Source organism: Melozone crissalis, unplaced genomic scaffold (genome assembly GCF_028551555.1).
Source record: "Melozone crissalis strain CALT ecotype California unplaced genomic scaffold, PUWL_Pcris_2 ptg000027l_1, whole genome shotgun sequence".
Taxonomy (NCBI): Eukaryota; Metazoa; Chordata; class Aves; order Passeriformes; family Passerellidae; genus Melozone; species Melozone crissalis.
In genome coordinates, this window is record NW_026535805.1 from 41,945,936 (window position 1) to 41,971,780 (window position 25,845).

A 25,845-nucleotide genomic window follows, 5' to 3' on the forward strand; every position below is an offset into this window, starting at 1 on the left:
AAACACTTCTGTGTATTTATACATACAGAGAAGGATGCAAGTTCCTGTGGGAGAACTGGGGTGGCGTTGGGTTGATATTTGACAATATTTAATTGGGAACTCTATCATGTGAATGTTGCAAATTGATCTAAGCCAATTTTAGAGATGTTTTTGCTTTCTTAAGGATCTCAAAATTGAAAACTTCATTCTTTAGTAGAATTTAGTCCTTGGTGTTCAGAGCACTCCATGTCTTTTCAATTGTAGTTATTCATTTAAATAATGACTAAAAGAAGAAATTTTATTTACTTTTTACTTTGTCTGCTTTTAGAATATGTGCAGGTTATATTGGCACCTTCAGCAAAATGATGCTACACAGCATTATGGTATACCATGAGTTATGTTGTTTATATACCAATGATAAAATACGAGTCTTAAAATTAGCAGAAATCTACAATGAAATTATTTAGTTACTACTTTCAGTGAAATTTAAAATATAAATCATTGTACTCTACAGAAAAGAACTGATTTTTGTTTTTGAAAAAATATAGTTCTAGTACCAAGTTCCTCAGATATTGCATACTGTTTAAACCAGATTCTTCTACACTCTCAAATACGAATAACAGTTCCAGCTAGGATTTTACTTCTTTATAGCTTTTATATCAACAAATCTTACATGTTGAAAGCAGCAAGCATGAATGATGTTTCCTAACCAACTGTGAAATGCAGATCAGGCTTCTGCTGAGCTTCAGATCAATAATATGACAAGAAACAAACAACTTTATTTGGGAGCATTTTTGCTTTGTTTTGGGCAGTTGAAATACACATGACCTTGTTTCAGGTTTTCATGTATATTTTTTCAGATAATAGAATTTTCTTTGATAATTTTCTTTGATGTATTTTTGGAATTTTTTGTGTGTAGCCCATGTGAGATAAATATTTGGAATATTTATGAAGGTAGTGATTTAAAAAATAAATTATTAATACTATGGTGATCCAGAAAATTACCTGACTTGCACAGACACACATTGGCTTTTAGTGCACTGAGCTGTAATTTATTTCTGTAAAAGTAGGTTGATGTTTTTTTCCTTTTGTTTCTATGACATGATGGTTTCTCTGTGAATCGTAGTAGACTGATGGAGATAAGACTATCAAAGCGATTTTTGTTCCTTGAGTTTGCTATGAATTTCAGTCACAAACTGAAAAAGGAAGAAACAAGTTTAGGGCTGCTTTTTCTACTTTTATGTAGTCAGAAAATAAGTAAAATGAGATCCAGAAATGTATGGAGCAAGAATCTGGATTTGTTCGTCTGTGCTGATAAATAGGAAATACTGTAACAGAAGCAGTGAATTAAAGCATCATCAAAGAAAACTTCATTTTATTGCAGTTGTTTTTAATATTGTCTGTGATCTTTGAGCTACACTACTTTTTTCTTCCCCTCTCTTCTTTCCCTTTTATTTCTCTTAAACTTCATGTTATATTTGACATGTCTTCTATTTCTAGTTTATCTGTGGTGCCAGGAATCCTTTTGGTCAGAAAACTATATTTCAGGAATTTATGCTAGAAGCTGGAAGAAAAGTATCAACCAGGTGACCAGTCTATACACCTGAGAGTAAAGAGTGTAAGGAAAAAATCTAGCATCCTTTTCTGCTTTCAGCTGTGAACTTGGGCCAGCACTAAGTTTCTTCTCAGTGCAATAAAAAGAGAGAAGGGATGAATGGAGAGAAGTGAGAATTGTTGTCTTCAGTTGCTTCCTGATCAGCACCCTTGCTTGGGGAAGTTGGTAGAGTTATAAATGGGGCAGATAATTTGCTTCCTGTAGAAGTGGGATCAGTTTTAACAAACTCACCTTCTCTTCAGAAAGTGCAATGTGTTTTGCAGTACTTTTTGCCATCCCACCCCAACCTTCATCCTTGCAGTTTAGGTAGTCATTCAGCTGGCATGAGCCAAGTTTTCAGGAGGATTACAAAAGATACAGCTGTTATCACTTGTGGTATAATGTTTATAGGTTTAATGTCAATTGCAAAATCTACCAAGATTGTTCTTTTCCCTGTTCAGACATTGGTAATCCTTTATTTGAGCATCGCCCTAAGGCTCCTTCTCTTTAGTCTGCTCTTGCTGCAAGATTGTTATTCTCCTTTCTCAATTCCAAATGAAACACAGGATTAATGTTACCTTGCAATACAAAAAAGGTGAGATAAGGAGAACCCTATCCTGCTGCAGTTGTTATAGAGCTTACAAAAGATTATACGGGCAAAAATATTTAGTGTGCTCACTCTACGTACTAAGAATAAATGAGAGTTTACTTGAAGACAGGAAAGCAAGGAAACATGCAGTTGAAGTTGAGAATTTCAAATTTGCAATCTGATTTATTTCTTCCCTGTATCACTTCTGAGACAAATGCTGTCTGCTGCTTGTTTCCATTTGCTTTCTGGTGCACTCTTGGCTGTTACACCAGAGAGCTGTGTGAGATCCTATGAGGTCTTCCCTATGGGCAGCAGGGAATCAGGAAAAAGCCACTTTCAGAAAACCTGGTTTCTTGATTGCTTGACTGTAGTGAAGGGTAACATCAGAGGCTTTACAAACTGCAGTAATACAGAACTCCAGTGTTGTGTCCCTCCCTATTCCTGTTTTTTCTGTGAACTACAAAACTGGAGGATCTGACAGAGCATTGAGATAGGGAATGTGAGACCCAATTTTGTGTTTCTCAAGAGATAGCTAATTCTTGTACTAACATGCAACCCTGGAAAAAAGAAATGTATCAAGCTAATGTGGTAGAGAAGGTAGGTGTTTAGGGAAGACTGTAACTTACACTCTTGGTCAGTGTCCTTGTGTAATTAACTCTTCCACCTCTTCACAGTTAATTCAGAGACTACTGGGGGTATAAAGAAATATACAGGCTCAGCAGAGAGGTGTGCTTCCTTTTGTCAGGTTCTTCTGTCTATTCCTCCTCTCTTCCTCTCCCTTCCCTGCACCAAAAAGCACTAAACTTACAAGCTGAGCTCACGAAAGAAATCCCTCCTGCTGTGGGCATCAAATAAAGGCATTAAGTGAACAGGGACAGACCTCTTCAGACCGGGGCTGTAACCAGTTTCCCTTGCTTCTGCAGTATAAAGCTACGTTCTCTGTATAACTTTGATTATGAAAACCTGGACCCTTGAAGATGCAAAACCTTTCTTGTTTTCCATCGAGCAAGTTTGTACCACCCACTATTATCCTGTCTAAATTTAATCAGTTAAGATGTGTGACTTGATATTCTCAGTTTCTTTTATTGTTAGAACAATATCATAGGGATGTGTTTCTAGGGTGACTGATTTTGCTTAGCTCTAAGGAATTTTCTGGAGATGTCTCCTTTTTGGCTATATAATCAAATTGTGATATTAATTTTGAGAGTGGCATATAATGATTTTTTTATTAGTTTGTTCATATATTTCATTAGTTTGTTCATATATTTCAAACAAAAAAGCAGGAAATATAGTGGCTTCCCTATAACTTCTTTGAAGATTTGTATATCAAGTATTATAAAATTGTTTCAGCTACCTTTTGAGAAAAAGTAGGTTCTTTCAGAGATGTATGAAATAAAAATCACCACCATCTCTGTTACTTATGAAGCCTCCCTTATGAATTCATTAAGCAGTGTGGATTGTTATTCTCTGATCAGCAGAAGTTTCAATTTTTCTCAGGGAAAGTTGAGTTTGGTTTTCTAGATACTGTTCATTTTTCATTTTGATAATAAAGTTTTACATTATTATGTGAATAAGATACCTACCATTTGGAAAGAACAGGAGCATTTCTGTATGAGACACAAAGGTGATACAAAATGTAATTTGATTAGTAGCAGCTTGAGAACTAGCATACTAATATATGACTTTAAATAGCAAATTCTTTAATCTCAACAGTCAAATGGAAGCCTGCCTTTCAGAGGCCTGTTACCTCTGAGATAAATGGTAACTACATAATGTGTAATACTCTATCACAAGCTTTAATAGTAGTATTGAAACTTGAAGGGTTTTATAAAAGTGGTAGAAATTATTACATAGTAATGTAGTGTACAAGTTATTACATAACTCTAATATTTAAGCTTGACATGTATTCAGAAGTCTCTAGTGTAGCAGTAAAGGTACTGACTTTTAATTTATTTCCCCATTGGGGAAGGCTTTGATTTTAGATAGTGAAGTGCTAAGTGATGAACAAAAAGCCCCCACACACCATTGTAGCTACTTTGGTCTCAAGTTGCCTAATGTGAATTTGTACATAGTTCAAGGTTCCTACGTGTAGGCTTTTTAGTAAGATAACTGTCAAGATGGTGTTTCCTTTGGCTCAGTTTTGCTCTTTTTGGCCAGAATGGCTTTTCTTGTATATTTAGGTCTCTGTTTCCTTTTTTTATTTCTTTCAAATTGGGAGTTGGTTTAGGTTAACTGTTTCTGACTGCTTATGGATGTGCTTTGGAAACCTGGAGGCAAAGTGTTGCTGCTGCCTTGTGATCTAAACTAGTTCTCAGTTGGCTTCAAATGCAGTTTTAAGTGCTGTGCAAGTTAATTGCATCAAGCCTGTGCTTGATAACCTGCTTGACTCTTTTTGGGCATGGGTGGGAGCAGTGGAGTTCAGCAAGAGCTGAACTAAGAGCCTCTGTCTCTTATGCCACGTATTGAAGATAATCATAATGGAGAAGGTTCCCATGTTATAAAGATATAAATGTGATTGTAGCTAACTGCTAAATTTTAGGCCAGAAAAACAGATCATCAATTTAAATTTAATTGTTTTCAGAAGATTATAAGTAAATACCCATGATGAATAATGAAATCTAACCATTATAAACTTTTGTTGGACCCTTGTATGCTTATTTTTGTTGGCTGATGTCAATAAATTGGAAAATAGTAGTTATACTACATTTTAGAGCAATGCAGCACAGTACAGTGCCACACAGATAACATTTTTTTATTCTAGTTATATTTTTTTTCAACAAATACTAATAATGTTAAGTTGAAAGGTTATTATTGCATATCCTGCTGTTACAGAATTGTGATTTTTCTTTAATTTCACTGAAGGAAGACTAAGCAGAAGCAATGAGAATATAAGAGTTACATATGATTTTATGTTGATTGGTATGAACTTATTCAGAACCCAATTTTACCTTAATTAAAAATGTATGCTCCCCAGCATTATTAGTAATTTCAACAATATCACTGACTTACAATTTCACAATTTTTTATACTCATTATCATGCTCACCTTCCTTTTGTACTTATTCTTTGGTAATCTTGCTCTTTCATTTCTTCCAAGAATTTATTTAAAGTTTGTAAATGTCACCAAATGCTAGGGGGGTTGTACCTACCAGTTCTACTAGAGAAGGTAGTTGCTCTTCTGAAAATTCATTTTCTAGGTCTGCTAAGGAGCTCAGTAAAAAGAAGACGGAAGTTACCTCTGAAATAATCTTGGCCAATAACATTAAGAATACTTTATAATAAAACAAATGCCTTTCAGTGAGCACACTTGAAATTTTATCAAAGAGAAGGAAACCGTAGATCTTTTATCTGCAGAGCACTAAGTTTTAGCTTACTGGTCTTACTTGTGAACTCAAAATTTGAAAAGAAGTATGTCTTTAACCCTACTAAATTTAATACTCTACAAGAGTTTATGAACGACTACAAATAACTGCAAATAATTAGTCAGTAAAAGTAGTGATGCTGCGTATCAAAACTATTTTTATTGTTGCTTCTTTTAGTGTCAGTTGTGATAATGACAACTGAAGTTGGTTCAGAGACTGAAGTCAAGAAGGATTCTGAACAGCTGGGACCAGACAAAGCCAAGGACAAGCCTGAAGAAACATCAGAGACTCCAGGAGATCAAAAGTCCAGGGAAACGTCTTCTGGAGAAGCTCAAGATTCTTCTGTCCCAGCACCAACCAGCCAAAGTAGTCCAAGTAGCCAGAAGAAGGAGAAATCTTCACCTGAAAGCAAGGGTATTTCTCGTTTCCTTCCCCCTTGGCTTAAGAAACAGAAGTCCTACACCTTGGCAGAGCCCAGAGATGAGCCCAAGAAGAAGGCCACAAGGGAAGAGCAAGTAGTTGAAGAAAGTGAAAGCCAGGCACCAGAGGGGGTGGCTCAGCCGAGAAGGAGCTTGGAAGAAGCAACTGAAAACCGGCAGAATGACAAGGAAAAACACTCTGTTAGCAGTGCTGAAATACAGGTACGTGTGGGAAGGCTCACAGGTACTTTGGAGTAATTTTAATGGAACCTGATTAATGAATTATGTAATTCTTGTAAAGCTTTGTTAGGATCATATTGGGGAAAAAATGACAGCTATTCCAGTTGCTAGGTTCCAGTCCTGTTTTCTGTGAAGTTGCATGTCAGCTCTTAACATTCATGTTCTAGGTTGGCAAAGGCAGATAGAGAATGTTATGGATGAGGAGGGGCTGGGACAGTTGACAGTGGTTAGCCTGAGGAAGGGGAATCTTACCAGTATGTATTAATACCTGAATGGAAGGAATGCTGAGTAGCCAGACCTTTCTCAGTGGTATGCAGTGGTATGAACAAAGGCAAGGTACCCAAATTAAACCCATGAAATTACATCTCAAATCACAAGAAATCTTTTTTACTCTGATGGTGGCAGGACCTTTCCTTGGCAAGGGACATGGCCAGGTGGTGGTGGTGCAGATTATAGTCCTCCTAGAGTGGTAAGGGGGTGAGTCAGACATTGAAACAGACAGCCAGAGATATTGTAGAGTCTTCCCCTATGAAAATATCCAAACCCAACTGGATATGGTCCTGGGCAAATTGCCCTCTGTGACCTTAGGGGCATTGGACTAGATCTCAAGAGATCCCTTCAAACCTCAACCATTCTGTGATTCTGTATCACTTGGCAATCATAAGCACCAGGGTTTGGTTTAGTATAACTCCTGGAGCTTCTTAATAAAATTGTTTCTCTTTGGAAGAAAGCCAATAACTCATATTAAAAAAAATGCAAATCTTACTTCAAGGAAAGGGGAAAAAAGGCACCTCCTCTTTTTTGACAGCAAGAATATCTGGTCCCTAAAAGAAGACTTTAGTGCTTATGCTGGTTTTTGTTTCCAGTATGTGCATACCTTTAATGAATGGTTACTGACTTAGTTATTAGTAGCTTATAAAAGGAATGGACAAGTGTAAAATATTCTCCTTCCTGAGTTTGTTTAACTGTGTTTTATATAGCCTTCCAAAGAAGATGGTAAAGAAACAGAAGTAGAGGAAGTTGCAGAGAAAAAGGAAGAAACACAAGAAGAAAAAGAAAAAAGGGAGACAAAAGAAGTGCAGACAGCTGAAATTAAAATAGATAACATTCCTAAGAAGTCTCCAAAGAAAATCAAAACTGTGCAGTGTAAGGTGATGCTTCTGGATGGCACGGAGTACAGCTGTGACCTAGAGGTAAGGCATCAAATCATTATATAAAGAGCATTCTCTGTAGGGAAAAGAAAACTTGCTTTCATTGTACCTAGTGTTTAACGCTATCACTAGGACTAATTTAACATTTCAGTTTAAGATACTATCTTTAAAACCATATCAATTTATTCTTAAAAATGCCCTCTGCAGTACATTTGCTGATTATTTGACAGCTCAAACTTGATTATTTTTCTAAAACATTAAGGTTTTCCTGAAAGTAGTGGGACATGTGCTGATAAAGTTTTCTTAAGTTCATTAATTTTTTTTCAAGTTATCTCAGCTGGAGATAATTTCTTTTAACCTTTGAAGTTTAAAAAGTTTAATTTTTTCTTCAGAAAGAAAAATTCCATTACAGCTATAAAACCACATATTCAACATTCTGTTCTAGTTCCTCATTTTCATGAAAATTAACTGCAGGGTAGTAACCCTGGAGTAGTTGTTGGTTTGGGATTTTTTTTTCCACATAAATGAGGATATTTAAATCTGAATGGCATCCCTGTTTTAATTAAAGGCTGTGTGAGTTTGATCGTCCTGGGCTTTTTCCCCAACCTAAAATGAGACTTAAATGAAGTGGTGGCTTACCACAGATCTAAGAATATGCCATTTTGTATTTATAACTCAGTATTTTAAGTATGTCATGATCCAGTTAAGTCATTTGCCAAGAACTAAGTTTTCTCATTATTTGCGGTAAGAGTTTCCTGTAAGAACAATAGTAAAAGTGATTTAAGAGGGGAAAAAGTTGGGAAGAAACAATTTGTTTTATATGTTAATTTGAATTATTTATAGGACATGAGCAGTGCTGACTGCAATTTTATGGATGAATTAGTGTTCTTAAATACATGTAGAGTTTTTTATGCTCTACTACCATATCAAAATACTTAAAGTCTCAGAAAGCCATATCAACTGAAAACTGAAATTTCAGTTTGTGCTTTCTGCAAAAGATCCTAGTATATTTCTGATACTCTTTTTTAGTCTTCCTTCAATATTTAGTGTTTGGGTAAATGCTGGTTTATTTCTGCTTTTTCAAAGTTACTGAAATGATATAAGAATTAAAAAACAAAGAAACAAAATTTTTGCAGTCAAAGTCCAGTTTACTTTGGTTGACTTCCTCGTACATCAGGTTTAATTTGGGGCAATTGTCATGATTTTCACATTCCTGATGCCTCTTCCAGTATACTGTGAACTGTAAACCAGCTTCTTTATATTTAAAATATATATTCTTGCTAATGGCAAAGTAAAACTGAAAAATACCTTGTTTTCATTGCTGTTATATAACAGCTTTTGGCAGAATCCTGTCCTTTTTCTAATACTCATTCTAAACCTTCATAATAATCTGTAATAAAATCTGAGCTAATACACTATTGGGGATTCTTCTGTTTGATTTCCAATTCTATTCCTTTTTCCTTTTAGGACTGCATCAACTTGTATTCACATAAACTAAAATGAGTGTGAAAGAAAACAAAATATGAAGACAAAACCTCATTAATTTAGTCTCTGTTAAATTTTGCCAGTTGTTCATTCTTACTATATATGTCTTTGTATAAGGCAATAACTGGGTGCAAGCATAAAAGGAAACAAAGCCATGGTGCAGTAGCTTCAGTTTCAGCACACAGATCAAGGCTGATCAGGATTCTCACCAGTAACTAAATACTGAGCATTTTGTGCCCAATTAGTAGATATAATGTTATACAATTAATAACAGTGATGAATCATGATATGAGGACTTAATACTTGAGTTCAGCTATTGTATACCTTAGATTCACTAAAACCGAAATAGAAAATCTTGAATTAATAGTAATGCTTTGTTTCTTAAAAAATAAGTGTTGATGCATTATTCTTAGAACATAAGCTGTTTCAGTCAGAAAAACTTTTCCAGCTTGAGTATGTTCTAATCAGTAAATGGTTAATGGCAAAAGTTTGGAGATGTGATTTGGAAACTTACGGAAAAAGGGAGGGTTATGGTTACATGTGAGAACATTTGAGCTGGAGAGACAAGTCCCATGGGACCTTAGAGAATACACCCACCAGTACTCAGTGAGCTGGCTGATGTTCCTTCAAGGCCAAACTTGACAGTATTGGAAATGTCCCAGCAGTTAGGGGAACTTCCTGGGATTTTTTTTTCTTTGGGGTGGGGGTAGCAAATGTCATTCCTATTTTCAGGAAACTTTTTTTTAATGCCATCTTAGGTGCTTAAAATTCATAGTTTTGTGTATGGCCCCTTTAGCAATATAGTTAGATCTCAGTTATTTATGCTAGGAAAAAGCAGTTGCATAAAACCTCACCTGTTTGTCATGGTTTTCCAAGTACCTGCTTTTCTCTAGGTTTTTGGTGTTTTTTTTTTTTCTTTTAAGTAAGATAAATCCCTAAGTAATTGAGAACTCTTAGGCTTGTTCTGCACTTGTACGATTACAAGCCTGCACTTTAAGACTTCATACTGTCTGGAAGGGCAGATGAGTTCAGGTATAATATCCCTAGCATTTCCTATTAACAGCTTCTAAAATAGCAGCTCTTTTGTTACTGCTCATTGAATTCCATTATATATGCCAGTCTGACACCTCTCTCTTCATTTCTTTCTATTCTCCCTTCTTTTAAAGAGCACTCTTTGTGTAGATTGAGATGCTAGATGAAGAGTTCTGACACGTTTTTATATTTCCATTCTGTTTTCTGTCCATCCTGTTCATAATTTTCCTGATAGAACAGAATATCCACTGACAATAGTCTGTGTGCTTAGGAAGAAATGCCATTTCAGTAGACCAGAAACTGCTCTCTGAACTCCTGTCCACATGATAGTTAGATTTCTATCCTGCTTATATTCCCTTTTGCTTTGAGCTTAATTTAGTTTTAGACATGTTTGTGGTTATGTTTCTTCAGCTCCAGTGATTTAAAACATTTCAACATACTTAAATTTTTATAACATGATTTTGAATTTTGAATAGGGAAAGAAGGAAACACTGTTTTATATAATGTTTTGTACAAAACCCAATTTTTACACATACCCAACCACCCCCTCCCCCACTTTCCATTCCCCTCCAATACTGAAGCTGATTTTATTTCTTATTTTGCAAAGTAACATTTGGTACATCATAAATTAGAATGATTTCTCGAAGATAACTGGAAGAGATTTTTTTTCAAGCTTAAAAAATTGATTCAGGAAAATATTGGTGAGCTTTTACAGAATATGTATAACAGTTGTATTAGAAAGGAGGCTATAGTTTTTGCTTAAGGTTGGTGTTTAATGACAGTTCATCTGGAATTAGTTTTTCAAAACATGTATCATCTCTGAGATTTAGACTAGGCAGCAAAAGCTTTATAGAGGTTTTTCTGAACCAGACTCTCCATGCTTCACTAAACATTTCTAGAAATTTAATATTTACCAAGTGACAAGTGGATATCCTAACTTGCTGTAACTTGAGTTCAGCTATATTCTTAAACATTTAAGTTCTGTAGTATGAAGCTGAGATAGGCAGAGGGATTAATTTAAGTGAATTGGTGAAGTCCTGTAATTGTCATGTGGCTGAAACAAATTTGTGTCTGTTGACGTATTTGTTTTCTGTCCTGGCTACCACAGATTGGTTTGTGTAATAATAATCTTTATATTCTCAAGGATCTTTTTGTCTTGGTATGGCAAGATCCCCTGTAAGCAAGAGGTTAATGCTGCATTATTGTCAGCTGAAAAGGACACAGGTGGAAGTAGGTTTTGGATAAAGAAATCTTATGTCACTTTTTTTTTTTTTTGTACTATTTGTACTCTGGAATTTTCAGATGGGAGTTTTTGGAGCAAATATATGTAAGAAATGGAATATATATGTACTATTTAAGAAAAAAATCCAGTTAAAAATTTAATTATAGCACTAAAATTTTGCATGTATGTGCATTTTTTTCTAACTGGAACTAGATTAGTTTATTTTGGGTGGATTTGGTGCATCTGCAAAATCAGAGTGTTAATAAAAAAGGAATTTATTACAATTTAAAGTCTGGTTAGTATGAAATTGATGTAGCTTCTTCCTAATGTGGCATTTTCTTGGAATCTGTATTGAGTTAAAGCACCTTTTGGAAAAAAGAAGTATATGTGACATACAAGTTGCATTGAAAAATACATCAGAGTGAACAAAAACTGGTTTCTGTGACAAAATATTCTGAAATTGAATTCCTGTGGTGAGTGGTACAGAATAGAAATGGGTAGGAGGTGCTCACATGGAAAGAATATAGCTTTAAGATGTTGAGATAGTATACTTATATATGAAATTGTGGGGAAAAAAAAGTTCACTCCTGGTGAATTAGGATGTTTTTAATGGGATATTAAAACATCTTTGCAAATGACTGTAATTTGATGCTATTCTTCCACAGTTCAGAATTTGTCCTTAAATATTGCTGTAGGAGTACAGGTACATTTGAACCTTTCTTGTTTCTTTGCCACTTGGGTTTTATGTATCGATAATTACTTTAAGTTCTTTTTTGCAGCCACCTAGTGTTATTTGGCAGTGGAGTTATTTCTTCTGGCTTGTTTTTGCATGTCTTTCACATTGCCCCAGGCATGCCTGACATGGTTGATTTTTAGATTTCAGTATAAAGCAAATCTCAGATATTTGTCTTTTTGATGTTACTTTGTAAATTAATTTATCGCCTCTGAGAGTCATCTACTCTTTCCCTGAGAACTCTTTATTTTGCCTTAGTAGATCTTTGAGTGATGTGAACTTGACAGTTTGAACTTAAAGTCAGTAATCCTTTATCTGTGGAACTGTTTGAACAGGTATTTCGGTTTCTTTTGTGATTATTTCTTTTTACTTCTCACCTGTCTTTGTACTTTCATTACTTTTGAAGATGCGAATTTGAAGGACCTGGTTTGTAATCTTTCTGGAGTATAGCTTCTCCAAATATCCTTGTCTGAATGCCAGTATAGACACAACACCCAAGGTACTCCACTGTTGCCTGGAGAAGTCCATGATGTGAGAGCTAAACCTTGTGCTAGGTGAAACCTGTTCTTCAGTTCTTTGTAATTTGAAATTCTCACTGTAGTGTTTTGTGGTTTTTGATCTTTCCCAGAAATGAACTGCATTCAGTTCACCAGTGCAGAGATGCTGATTGTAATCTTGCATGGTTGATGAAATGTGGTCTGCATCTTGGCTGCTTGCTCTAGAAAATTAAAATTTGAGTGGAAATAGTGTTACAAACATTTATACAAGCCACTCTTCAAACTTGCTTTATATTGTTATTTTGGAACCTGTAAAGTTTTATAAGGCAGCAAAAATATCCTCCATTACAATGTTATATTAAATTCCTTTACCTTTAGTATTTTAGTTCCTGAAGTCCATAGGCTCCTTATTAATAAAATAGATTGATTTTCTGTGCTCTGTTGCTTTAAAGGAATCTTCTGAAATAAATCACAAAATAATATTGCATGCAAGTACTTTACTAAACAACAGGAGTTACATGTACACAATATGGGCATTCATAGAGCATGAGCAATTAATTGAATTATTTTAAGCTTAAAACTATTGTAACTCTTAAAGATAACACCTACTTGGCCTCAGAATCTTCCGAGTAATATGTGAATACCTGGAGAGATGGAAAGAGGAAGAAGCTATTGTTGAATAATTCTGGGGGAGCATGACTTAAAACAACTTTCACAGGCTGTGAATTGTTAAAAAACTTTCCGTTACCTTTTACTACTTTAAAGAGACTTAAAGGAATAGCAGCCTGTTAGTTTATCACAGGCAGTTCTCAAGGTACTGAGGATGAAAGCTAATGAGCAGTATTTGCCAAAGACTGTGACTGAACATTTGTGCTTGCTTGAGATGACAGAACCATATTAAAGGATAAAATAACCTTAGTTCATGATTCAGTGGTGTCATATTTAAGATGTGATGGCCAGTTGAGTTTTAATAGCTTGAATGTGCAGACTGTTGTAATATTTAAGACTTAATTTTTTGGAGCAATTTTAATTTTTTTAGCACAGTGCAAATGATGTCATTTTGACCTACTCCTTTCCTGATAATTGATCTCTGTGGGAGGTATAAATTACTGATGTGTTACTGTGAACTACATGTATCTCCTGCTTTTGTGGAGGAAATAAACTTGCTTTTTTCCTCTCATTCTGTGGTTTTCTAGAGAGTTGTGAAGAAATTCTGTCACTGAATTTGGGATCTGCAGTAAAGACTGGTTTAGATTTTCTGTTTGAAATATAAACTGTGTTTCAGTAGAGAATAACACAGTTCAAAGAAACAAAAAGAAGTGCTAAGTGCATAATGATTGCTAGTTAGAAGCAAATGAAGATCCTTTTGGGTTTGTTTACTGCATTCAGTCAGTGGTCTAATTAAATATTTATGACAAAAGGCATTTAAAGGATGCCAGCACTGACCGTGTTTTATGCACGTATGAACAAGTGAAATATATTAGAGTTGACACAGACTCTATGGTTACTTACAGTTTGCTAATACAAAGTAAAAATATGTTTGCTCAATGTACAATTAAGATCAGTCTTTAACCCTGAATTAAGAAAACTCTGAATGAAGCTGATATGGAACAGATGTTTAATTGTAGCAGAGTTTTGATTTGCAAATCTTTTTCTGACTGCTCAGATGTCTAGTCTAGGTTTATTCAAGCACTAAGTGGTCTGTTTAAAGTATGACATCTTTTATTTAGAGAAAGGAAAATAGGGATGATGTTAAATTTGGCACATTCTTTAAATATTTGTCTAGATACAATAGACACCACCAAAAGTAATGTTTATGAGTGAACTCATCTCAGTCCCTGGGGATTTTTTGCCTTCTTCTGCACCATTGAGCACGGCTCCTTGCCAAGGGCTCCTTTGGGCCATTCTGCCTGTATTCTCTCCTGCTGCTTTGGTGCCTCCAAGGCACCACTCATGCCCTTCCTCTCTGCCTTTCTTTGCCACTCCAAGTTTGTAGCAGGAGTGAACTCCTGTATTCCCTTGGTTTGGTTTTCCCCAGGGTTCTTGTTTGTACAAGGCACTCTGGTTTGCTGCACCATCAGGAGCTGGCACTTTTCAGCTCTCCCTGTATGAAATACAAGTGCAGGCCAGGCATGAGAGCACTTTTCATGCATCACTGGCCAAGAAGCACAGCAAAGCAATTTTTTGCAGCCAAAAAAAATATGCTTGTCATTGATATGCATCATACATTTGAAAACAACCCAGGCTGTTGCACATCTCCTCCTCTCTTCCATTTGACCAATCCTTATTCTTCAGGTCTCAGGAAACAGGGACTGCCTGGTTCATATTCCAGCTTCTCCTTTCTGTGACCTGGCCTTTGCTGCAAAGGATCTTTTGATTTTTTTTAAACAAAACTGGGGAATGCTTTAGCCTGGGCCTGGCTACAGAATTGCGTTGTGTTAATGCCTGTGAGCACTGGCTCTTAAACCAATTCAGAAAATAAAATGAAATTCAATCTTTTTTCCTCCTGTAAATACGTGTCTTTGAAAATGTTTTTGGAGCTGAAAAACTCCTGGCGTTTCAGGCAAATACCAGTCTCATAGTTTGTCAGCTTCTGGATACTGCTCCTGCGCTGGCCTGTAGACATTTGTGGTTAGTCACTTTGGAGATGGACCCTTGCTCTCATGGGGTACTGTTGTTCTCAAATGTAATAAAATGTTTTATTACATTTCCCCAAGGGAAATGGCGCAATCATTTCTAAAGATGAGGACAAGAAGAAAAAAACATCTCTGGGGAAATAATAGATATTGAACACTTCAAAAAGTCACTGGGTTTGGAAGCATGCCCTGCATTCGGCTAAGGGTTTGATCTCTGAAGAGATATATGGAATTCTGCCATTCTGTGGAAACACAGATTAACTGAATGAACACAGGAAACTTCAAAACTGTACTTGTTTTTGATGGCTTTTTCCCCCCAGATTTCTTCAAATGGTTACATAACTTTGAGATAATCCACATCTCTCAGACCCATCAGATGGTACATGCCTCCTCCCCACACAGAGACATTTAGTGCCTAGGCTGGGACATGATTCCCCATTCAATCCTTTCTGCTAGTGCAGGGCTGGGAAGAAATGCTGAGATTTCCCTCTGCCTGTACTGCTACAGAAAGGAGAAGGAAGGAAAAAGAATAGGATAGATTGTTTCAGGTGGAAAGGGCCTCCAATGATCATCGAGTTCTGCTGCCTGATGGCCAACCCTTTAAGGGTAAGGAAGCACCCATGCCACAAGGGCTGACCTAAAGGTCATGTCCAAATGACTTTCAAACACTGACATGCTTCGGGCATCAGTCACCTGATGCCCTGAAGCCCAAAGTCCTAAGCCTGTCCTCATAGGACATTCCTTCCAGTCCTTTCCCCAGCTTTGTTGTTGCCTTCTGGACATATTCAGGGACATTCACATCCTTCTTAATTTGTGGGCCCCAGAACTCTTTACAGTACTCGAGGTGTGGCTGTACAAAGCTGAGTGCAGCAGGATAATCTCCTCTTTTGTCTGAATGGTTGAACACAGGGTTTGATGCATCCCAGGATGGGATTTGCCCTCCTGGCTGCCCGGACTCTCCCTGCTGGCTCACACTGAGCTGCTGCTGACCAGCACTCCCAGATCCATCTTTGCAGGGCTGGTCTGCAGCCCCTCCTCTCCCAGTTTGTGCCTGTGCCCAGCATTACTCTGTCCCAGGTACAGAATCTGGCATTTGCTAAATTTCCTGCCGCTGACTGCACAATGCTCTGATCTATCCACATTGCTCTTTAGGGTTTCTCATCCCTTAAGGGAGTGAGTAGCACCTCCCACTTGAGTATCACCAGCAAACTTGCTAATGGTGCATTCAACTCCTGCATCCCTATCATAGATAAATGTATTGAACAGAACTGGTAGCTGTGAATGTTTATATTGCATCAGTGGTTGGCAGCTCGTATATAGCCAAACAGATCCATGATATCCTAATTCCCAGTTGCATAGAAATTTCCATTGTGTCTGTCAGATGCAATTGCTTTGCTCTGGTTTGCTCTTTTTTTGAAAAGGACAGAAAAATGCTACCTCTGGTTTTATGAGGTGGTTGCATTATGAGGTGGCATCTGCAGAGTCTAAATACAGGCTTGAAATGGGTACTAGAATAACCTTGGTTACATGTGTTCTTTTTATGTTCTCACTTAAAAGAAAGCATAACTTGGCAGCAATACAGAATACTGCTGATCTGAGTACTCTTGTGTTTTAAACTGCTTGGCTCTGTGAACATCTCCTCACTTCTCGCTCTCTTGATATAGCTAGGTTGAATGTGCTCCCCTTTTTGTGGAAGCAAGGATGGATTTACATTTTTACTGATATTTCTGCATTATAATTTTGGAACAGGAATATTTGTTGTGCCAGAAACCCATGTGTGTATATATGGATGCATAAATATATATGTATGCATAGGTATAATAAGAATAGTGATTATAATTTACACATTGGTTTTTATTATCAGTTGACATCTCAAATACGTGGTAGAAAATTAAATGGAATCCATTTTATAAAGTAACAAACTGTGCAAACCATGATGCTGCCTTCTTAAGAGTGTCCTGCTCTACTAAAATATTTCTAGCTTCTGAACTGACTAGATCACAACAGTTATCTTCAGTTCAAGTTAGAGACATTCTACTAGGTGCATGAATTTTCCCAGAAAAGTTATGTTATCCCATCATTGAAACTGTATAGTATTGCCTGTCCCCAAATGGCTTACAAAGAAGTTATGCTTGAAAAGTTTGGTTTTGCAAATTAAATATTCTTTTAGATTTTTAAAACTTTATCACTGTATCACTCTATATATATAAACACACACATGCACACATATATATATGAAATAACATAGTCTTTCAATTCTGCAAGTAGGATCTTCTAATGAAAACCATTGCTAGTAGTGAGAGGCTTCTTATGCTTTTGAATCCGTAACAGAGCTCTATAAATACTAGTTGCTGATGGTATAATGTCTTTTCATTTTGCTGCTGTCTAGAATGTAGACTCATACACTTGGGCTTTGTGACATGGTAGTGCTTTTCCTTATGTGGAAGAACCATGAACTGGCAAAAAGATGTTTAAAGATACAACGGACACTGCTTAGTGTTTCCAAGTTCTTTGTTTATTATGACTTCCTAATAAGAAGCTGTGCATTATTTTACAGTTATACTTGCAATATATTTCCTGTACATTTGCCTACCTTATGTTTCTACATGTCAAAGACTTGATATTAACTGTGGGTTTTAGTATATAAACTTTATACAAAAGCATCTGATTCTAGATGTGGTCTTGATATGATAGCGTACATTATTTTGCACTAATCTGTAGATTTCCTTTACTGAAATTTGTATAACTGAAACTTGCATTTGCAAGGTATGATCACTGACCTGCACCTCAACTTTGGAAAAAAAGTGGTATCTATTACATGCATCTAAGATTCTTTGAACTCTCTCTTGCTTATATTTCTTCTTCTTTCAATTTACCACTTTTCTATATTGATGATTTTTCTTACTAAACTGAAGCTGTCAAGCAAATTAAGTGGTTACTTCAGATGCCTAGAGGAAGTAGTCATCTTTCCTGAGGAGTAAGATTTTTTGAAAGTACCAAACAGACTTAAAATTCCCTGCTCCCCATTTCAGAAGTCACTCTTGACTTGCGCTTTCTTGATTTAGCCTTGCTACTTGGGCTACTAAATGTGGTCGTTTTATAATTTTGCTTCTGTGAAAGCTTTCTGATCTTCCTGAGTAGAGTAGCTGCTGGACAATGCGGTTTTGAATAAAGCTCTGGATTCTCGGGGGAAAAAAATCAACAATGCCTTCCCTCTTTGCTCAGTGCATGCCTTCTTTTCTCCTCTCCCTCCGCTCTTGGCCTTTGCCGAGCTGCGGGAGTGCCGGAATGGGCCCCTGGAGTGCTCCGCCACTGTCTGCGGGGACAATGGCCACAGTGTCACCCAGGCCTACACAGGGGCTGCCTATGGCGTTTCTGTGGAATGGCAGTGGTGTGTGGCATCTACTGAAATCTGTAGGATAAGCAAATGCAAAAATTCCTATAAGCTGGCAGACCTTTGAAAAGGCCATGTTGTGGCCTCTATGATAAATGCCACAAACAGCAGAGCTGTCATGAAGGAGTTGGTTCAAACTGGAGGCTGCATGCCAGTCATGGTCAGATTTTAATTGTGGAAAGAACTTCTCATCTCCTCACCCCTGAGCATGTGATGTGAGCCATCTGCTCTAAATCCTTGTTTCCTGTCAGCAGGAGACAAAGATTTTCCTTAAACCTGGCTCACAGAAGTAGAGCCTGGACCTGTTTTCATTACTGGCACTACAGATTTATGGAATGTTTACATTCCCAGTTTCAGGTACAAGAATCACAGAATGATAGAATGGTTTGGGTTGGGAGGTACCCTAAAGAACTTCCAGTTTTTAAACCCCCTGCTTAGTCCAGGACACCTTCCACTTGAGCAGGCTGCTCAGAGCCCCATTCAACCTGGCCTTGAACATTTCCAGGGATGGGACATCAACAGCTTTACTGGGCAACCGGTTCCAGTGCCTCACCACCCTCACAGTAAAGGATTTCTTCCTAATACCTAATCTGCACCTACTCTCCTTAAAGCCATTACCCCTTGTCCTGTCACTACGTGCCCTTTCCTTCCCTTCTCTCTTCAGCCCCTTTTAGATGACTGGAAGGCTACTGGAAAGGTCACAAGAACAGATCAAACTTCAGGAGTGACTGCCATTTGCTTAAGCTCTAGTAATCCTGAGCTCACCAAGTGAGCTTGAAAGTGGCCATTTTAAAATGCTTTTTAAGAAAATGGTAAAATGATCATCAGTCTTCAGTTACTATATTTATAAAGCAACAGACTATAATACATAAGCTAACCTCAAATATAACCTTCAGGTTTTTTTCCTTTGCTACTGACTTCCAAAAATAATATTTTCAGGAAAAATAAACTTCTTGAAGATTTCTTATTATTTATCTAATTAATTTTTTGGGTACTGAAATTCCAGAAATACATGGATAGAAAGCAGCCATCTTATTTTCTGCCCCTTGAAACAAACCACTCCAGTATATAGACAACTAGACATGTTGCATTATGTTCAGCTTCTGCTTGCATGCTGCTTCTGCTGGTCTGAGCATCAGCTCTTAGTGGTCTGCTTTTTCTTTTTGTCTTTTGAAAATAACACACTTTATTTTTCAGTGCATTCATATAATGGGATTCATAAGTCACTGAGATGTATACCAAAATTATAAAAAATGCTGAAGTTAACATTATAGAAACTATATTAATTTTTAGAAGATAATACAGAAAAAGTTGGCTCAGATAAAGAAGCCTTCTACTATTTAAAAAATGAAGATCCAGAAAAACCAAGACTATTTAGTGACACTTAATAGTGCAAAATATTTAAATTTTTCAGGTATTGAATTTTTCTTGTGTACTTACATTGTTGTTGTTTCAGGTTTTGAAAAAAACATTAATATTTCTCTGATTTTTTTGTCAAGGATATGTATAGCTTTGAAGTATGGTGAACAGTCTTTGTAAGAAAGCTTATTGTTTTATAATCTACTTTATGTATATTTTAAATTGTCCTGAATAATATCATCGAATAACAGTACCTGTAATTAAGGACCTTACTGATTTACTTATCTTAATTTTCTTTTTTTTTTTTTCTTATTTTTCCTTTTTTTTTCCCATCTTTTCCTACCCTCCTACCTCTCAGAAAAGAGCAAAAGGACAAGTGCTGTTTGATAAAGTATGTGAACACCTCAATTTACTGGAAAAGGACTATTTTGGGCTGTTGTTTTATGAGAATTCAGAGCAGAAGGTAAGCCTGTATGAGGGTTTTGTTTGTGATTCATCACTGCCACTCACTTCAGTACTTCAGTGAGGTATATTCTATTAAATGTTTACCATTTCAAACACTTGAGTAAATTTTGCTGCCTTTTCTCATGGATGTGTAAGAATGCTTTGTTTGTGAACATGAAAGGAATCAAGCCTGTAAGTCTGTTACAACTAGACCTTTGAGTTCCTTTATTATTAATTTTAAGTTTTAAAGAAAATTTTTGGCCTTTGTAAAGAGGCTGAAGGTGGTCCATTACTGGTATTGGATGCTAATTTTCAAATGAATGGCATTTGAGATGACTGCATTTGGAAGGATTTCTTAAATACCATTTGGTAACTTCCATCTTCTTTTGCACTTGCCTTTTTGTTGGATGGTTGAGCATATTTAGATTGCTCAGCTGAGGAAAATCTTAAATCGTTCAGTGGTGAGTGCTCCATTAATTACCAAAACCCAGGTTATCTTTTTAACATCTTAACATTACAGGTTTGGGCTGGGCTGCCTGTTGCTTCTCCATGAACTAAAGATTTATGTGTTGTCATCTTTTTCTTCAGAAAAAATCAGATGAATAATTACAACATGAAGCTGGAAAATTGTATTTCTTATTAATCTGTATTTGCAGTAAAAGCATCATTACATCATACTGCATCTAAAAGTTATTGCTTTTTTCTGTCATCTTCCTCTTAACAGTATTTTAAAAAAAAATTAAGTGTAATTTCCTGATCTGAATAGATCTGAATTTCTAGCAACTTCCATTCTGATAAAGCTTTTTTCTAGAGTTAGTTGCTTTGGTGCAAAACTTTCTGTGCAGTATTGAGCAAAATACTTAATTCCTCTATATTAAAAATCCCCATATACAAAATGAGCTTGTTATAGTATTACTTAGATATTTAATTTTTGTTCTTGATTTCTAAACCATTTCCAGACATAAGAATTTCTTTGGTGTAATGATGAAGAACATATCTGTTGATCTTCTAACTAATATCACAATCTTACCTGTTATTTTCATTTGTTGCTTTAATTGTGCTTCTCACTATTGAAAAACTGTACTGTATATACGCAACAAAATAACGTAAAACAGCAGTCTGATCTCTGGCAAGAGAGAAAAGGTCTAATACTAGACCTGGATCCTTGACTTGTACCAGAAAATAGCCCACTGAGTAGATCCTAGGAGATAAAATACAGAGTTTCAGGTTTTTTGAAAGTTGAGCAAAAAAGTCTGAATTGGTGCAGGGTTATGTCTTTTTTTTTTTTTTTTTCTTTCTTCTAGTTAGACTAAGACTTTCTTGATATTCTTCAGTCATTGGAATAGGGAATCTGAGGTCCACCCTTAAAAAGACCCCATCTGTTTTTTCATGTGTCTTTTTCCTTGGAGATGCTAAAAGCTTGACTGGATATGAACCTGGGCAACCTGACCTAATTCAAAACTGGCTCTTGAATCACACTTGAACCGGTTATGTCCAGAGGTCTCTTTCAGTGTGAATGAGTCCTTGAATTCCTTATCCATTGACTCTGAGGGTGGTACTGTAGGAACAGTCATAAGTATTTACATAAATTAAGAGGTATTTACATAAATTGAGAAATATCTGATAATGGAGTCCTTATTCAGAAGCAGAATAGATTACTTCTCACAGAGTTATGGATAGCAGCAGGCTTCTATTTAAAAACTTCTGGAGAAATCTGGTTCTTTTTGTTACGAAAACTAAACAACCTGAGTTGCTGGATATTGTCTTCTTCATACAAATACATTCCTAGTGTTATTTGGAGAAACTTAAAAAAACCTCTTTCCTAGCAAATTTATGTTTCACATCTCCTACTTTCTCAGAACTTTTGCTGGGTTTAGGGAGCTCTTTTTTGTTCACCTCTGTATTAAGTTACTTTTTAATTTGGTACCAGATCTTTTTATTTCTCTGTTATGACTGTTGCCTTTTTAGATTAAAATGCCACAAATCCCTGACCTCCAGGCCAGTCAGTACTAAGTGCTGAATGATGTGTTTTTCCCATTCTTGTGCACTTATCACAGCCACCCATTGACGAGCCAGCTGTTGAATGCAGCGGCAGCTGTGGCGTGTTGAATTAGAGCTGTTCCCCAATGCACCATTGGGGTACCATTGGAGGAGCAGTCCCATTAACTCTTCTCCATGGGCGTTCTGTGCAGCTGGGAGAGAGGTTATGGCTTCCAATCAGAATAATTTTTGTTGGCTTTAATACACATTTCAAAACTGTTTAGGCCAAATTAGTAATTAATGATTTCTTTCATTTTTTGCAAATGTTAAATTTATTGGGCTGAAGTTTATTTAGAGATTTCATTGCATTGCACCCTCAGAAGTTCATGAATGCTCCATTCACACTGTAATTGGTCTGCAGAAGTGTTAGAAAGCTTCTGCTCTTATGTTTTGGGTGCCAGCTGGAAATGCTGCTTTTCTGGATTTGTACAAAATACTTTTGTACTGGTAGAGAACATTTTGTTCTTTGACAATGCATTACTTTGTCCATCTACCATTCACAAATTAAACAAATAGATTTCTGCCTACTGGAGCAAAGTAGTGTGTATACACTTTGTCTTTTGTTTTGAAAGACAGACCTGTCTATTCTTCATTAAGAGCTCTAATTTACGGTAGATTCTTTTGTGGTGTTTGTTTTTATCCATGACAAAAGGCACAGATGCAAAAACCCCCACCCCTGTAATTGTGCCTGTAAATGGAATAGAAGCATCTGATTTTATTTGACAGAGCAGTAATGAAAGTTGCTGGCTACGTGTGCTTCCAAAAGGCTTGTTTCAGGCTTGGAAAAATCAGAAAATGAACTTTATAACTTGTGTAAAGAAGGGATTATTCTTATCATCTTACAGCATAGTCTGTATTGTATGTTCTTTTCTCCTGCTTTGTAGTGATAAAAGATGAAGCACTGAAAGTATTATGTACTCAGAAATCCTATTTTTCTGTTGTAGTTATTCTATGCTATATTCTCTATTTATTTAGTTGATGCTGTGTCTAAAATGTAAGGATTTAAGATACTTCTAGTTATTATAGTTGCAAGGATATGGCTATGGGTAATTTCAGAATGGATTCCTTGCCAAAACTGAAAACCTAGGATGGTGGCTGTAGCTGAAGTGCATCTCAGTTTATAAATTACTTGACTTACGTTGTCTTCCAAGGCCTTTCCATGTCAATGTTCTTATAACGAGAAGACTGACTTAAGCATTATAAATGGTATCCATGATTTTGTAGAAGTGCTTTCTAACTCCACTTTTGTAGAAGTGCTTTCTAACTCTTCTCTTCCTTTGTAAAAATGTTGTGGACTTTGCCTTCTCTGGAAAAATTATCATATCTTTGGAAAAGTAGAGATCCCAGACAAAGCAATAACTGTGAAATTACTGTCTTTCTTTAAACATTACAATTGTAATAAATTATAAAAATGGGGGTTTGATTTTCATTTGTAAATAATATTCATCTAATATACACATGGTTCACTGGTGATGAAATCTACCTGGACCAAGCTCATTTACAACAGACAACTTGGTGTGCTGGTCCATATTCATAGGAGGCACATTCTCTGTCAGCAGGGGTAATCTATGTTAAAAGTTTGCACTACTGCAGAAACAGAGTTGCACATCCTCCTAATTCACACAGATCTGCAAAACTAAACTAGCATTTTTATGTCCCCTTGAGAGAAGATGGACTTTGGGTGCAAAAGTCCCTAATAGAGACTGGGGGATATGGTATTGGGAAAGAGTGTTGCATGTGGAATTTGCTACCATAGACTGAAAAAGGTGGGTCACATTATACCCAGGATGCTCTGCTTTGCTGAGTTAGGTGAGAAACATTGATAGAAATAAGCCTTTGGTAACATTTGTGCTGGCACTGAGGTATTCCCTCAGACTTTAAAACTGCAAGTACCCACAGTGGCCTGTGACAAAGCAGGTATTTTCCTTGGCCTCACAAGGCAGTATCTAACTCTTCCCTGCATTTCATGTCTGTCTTTGAAACATTGCAAGACATGCTGTCAGGCTGGCTTTATGCATGTTTCTTCCATGAATGTGCTTGTGTGTGTGTGTGGCCATGGGAAGTAAAGGTTCAAACTCAGTGAAGGAAAGTCTCAGTAATTGTAGTGAAAAAGTTTTTGTTTCTAGTCTCTTAACCTGTTTTATGTATGGGTAAAAACAGTAAACAGGATTGTCTGAGTTACCAATGAATATATGTTACAGATTCCTTAGTCTCGCTTCCAAAAGTTAATTTTTGGATGATCAGTCGCAAAACAGTCTCTTTGCACACATCAGTAGTAACTGAAATGTAAAAGCTAATGAATATGTTGCACAGATTATATCAAAGTATTTTTGGTATTGAGGATTTTAATTGCTGGCTGTGGTTTGCTTGTTCATTTTTTTTTTCAGAACTGGCTAGATTCTTCGAAGGAAATTAAGAGACAAATTCGAAGTAAGTACTTCTATATTCAGATGTCATGCTCCCTTTTTTTCCTCACAGAAATATTCTTCATAAATTTAGTAGCCTGGATGTTGATCGCTTACAGCTTTAAAATAATTTCTATCTGATAGTGATGTATTCATCTTAAACCAGGAAACAAATCTTCTATTTCCATCCCATGTCCAAGTAGAGGAGAGGGAGCTGCTCAGAATTATGCTGTAGAAGTTAATGATTATACTATATTTTATGTTATTATTATACCTCTATATTATAATGATTAATCATTATATTATATTGGAAACTAATCAAATATATTATTGCCCCCAAATTTTCTCTTGTTATGTGAGTAATAGTTGGTATTTTTGCATCCTGAAACCATAGATGTTTTTCAACTTTGTGCTGATTGCTGGTTATTGGATGGAGAATGCGATCATGCAAAGATGGTCATGATTGTTGTTGTAGAACTTCCTTACTTTAAAGAATCACCAGAAGAATATGAATCTACAAAAAGAGAATTAATGTTTTATAGAAAATGAATATTCTTCAATACTGATCAGTCCACCATTGACTTTTTTGATAATGTCCATCATTTTTAGAATGGAGATGGCATAGAGAGCATAATCTTGGAATGTCTCACTACAATACTTTTCAGACTGAATCTGCTTGAAATGCCTTTCTATTTCCTATACTCAGTACATGATGAGTATTTTATTTTACTATGTTTGCATAAAGCTCTGTCAAAGCTCTTCACTAGCTAGGGAGAAAATACAGAGTAAGTATGGAGAGTAAATCTGGGTGATAGTCTGCCTGAGCCTACATATCACAAAATTAGAGGCCACTAAAATATGCTAGACAGCCCCTGCCCTTACTGAATGTATTGTCATTGCCTTACTCATTTGTGGCCAAACTAGGGTTTTTGTTGTTTTGTTTTTAATGGAAACCTTTTGGTAGTACCTGATAAGAAAGTGGGGAGAAGAGGCTGATGATAATATTTACAAGCCTAGACTTACAACACGAGAATTTAAGCTAAGAAACTGACTGTACTTGTAATTAAGAACAGCAGTGTGTTATTTATAATGACAAACAGATAGTTTCTTTTCTGCTATTAACTCCACATTTTAAGGCAATACTTGTTTTTTCCAGAAGTCATAGTGGTATTAGTTCCTTTTTCTTCACATCTGTGCCCATTGATAAAATCCCTTAATAGGAAGGTGTGGTTTATATTCTCATTATAGAAATAAAAGTTTCAGAA

At 36.2% G+C, this 25,845-nt stretch overlaps 1 protein-coding gene across 6 annotated transcripts in view; it reads left to right on the forward strand.

Annotated features, from left to right (window-relative positions):
* EPB41L2 (erythrocyte membrane protein band 4.1 like 2) overlaps positions 1-25,845 on the forward strand; it is a 108,227-nt gene that overhangs the window by 41,764 nt on the left and 40,618 nt on the right. For all 6 annotated transcript variants that reach the window (XM_054280526.1, XM_054280523.1, XM_054280521.1 and 3 more), the window contains exons 3-6: positions 5,701-6,164; positions 7,163-7,375; positions 20,050-20,154; positions 24,563-24,605. In XM_054280526.1, the coding sequence (XP_054136501.1) occupies positions 5,715-6,164; positions 7,163-7,375; positions 20,050-20,154; positions 24,563-24,605 (811 nt within the window). In that variant the 5' untranslated portion in view covers positions 5,701-5,714. The remainder of the gene's footprint in view (positions 1-5,700; positions 6,165-7,162; positions 7,376-20,049; positions 20,155-24,562; positions 24,606-25,845) is intronic.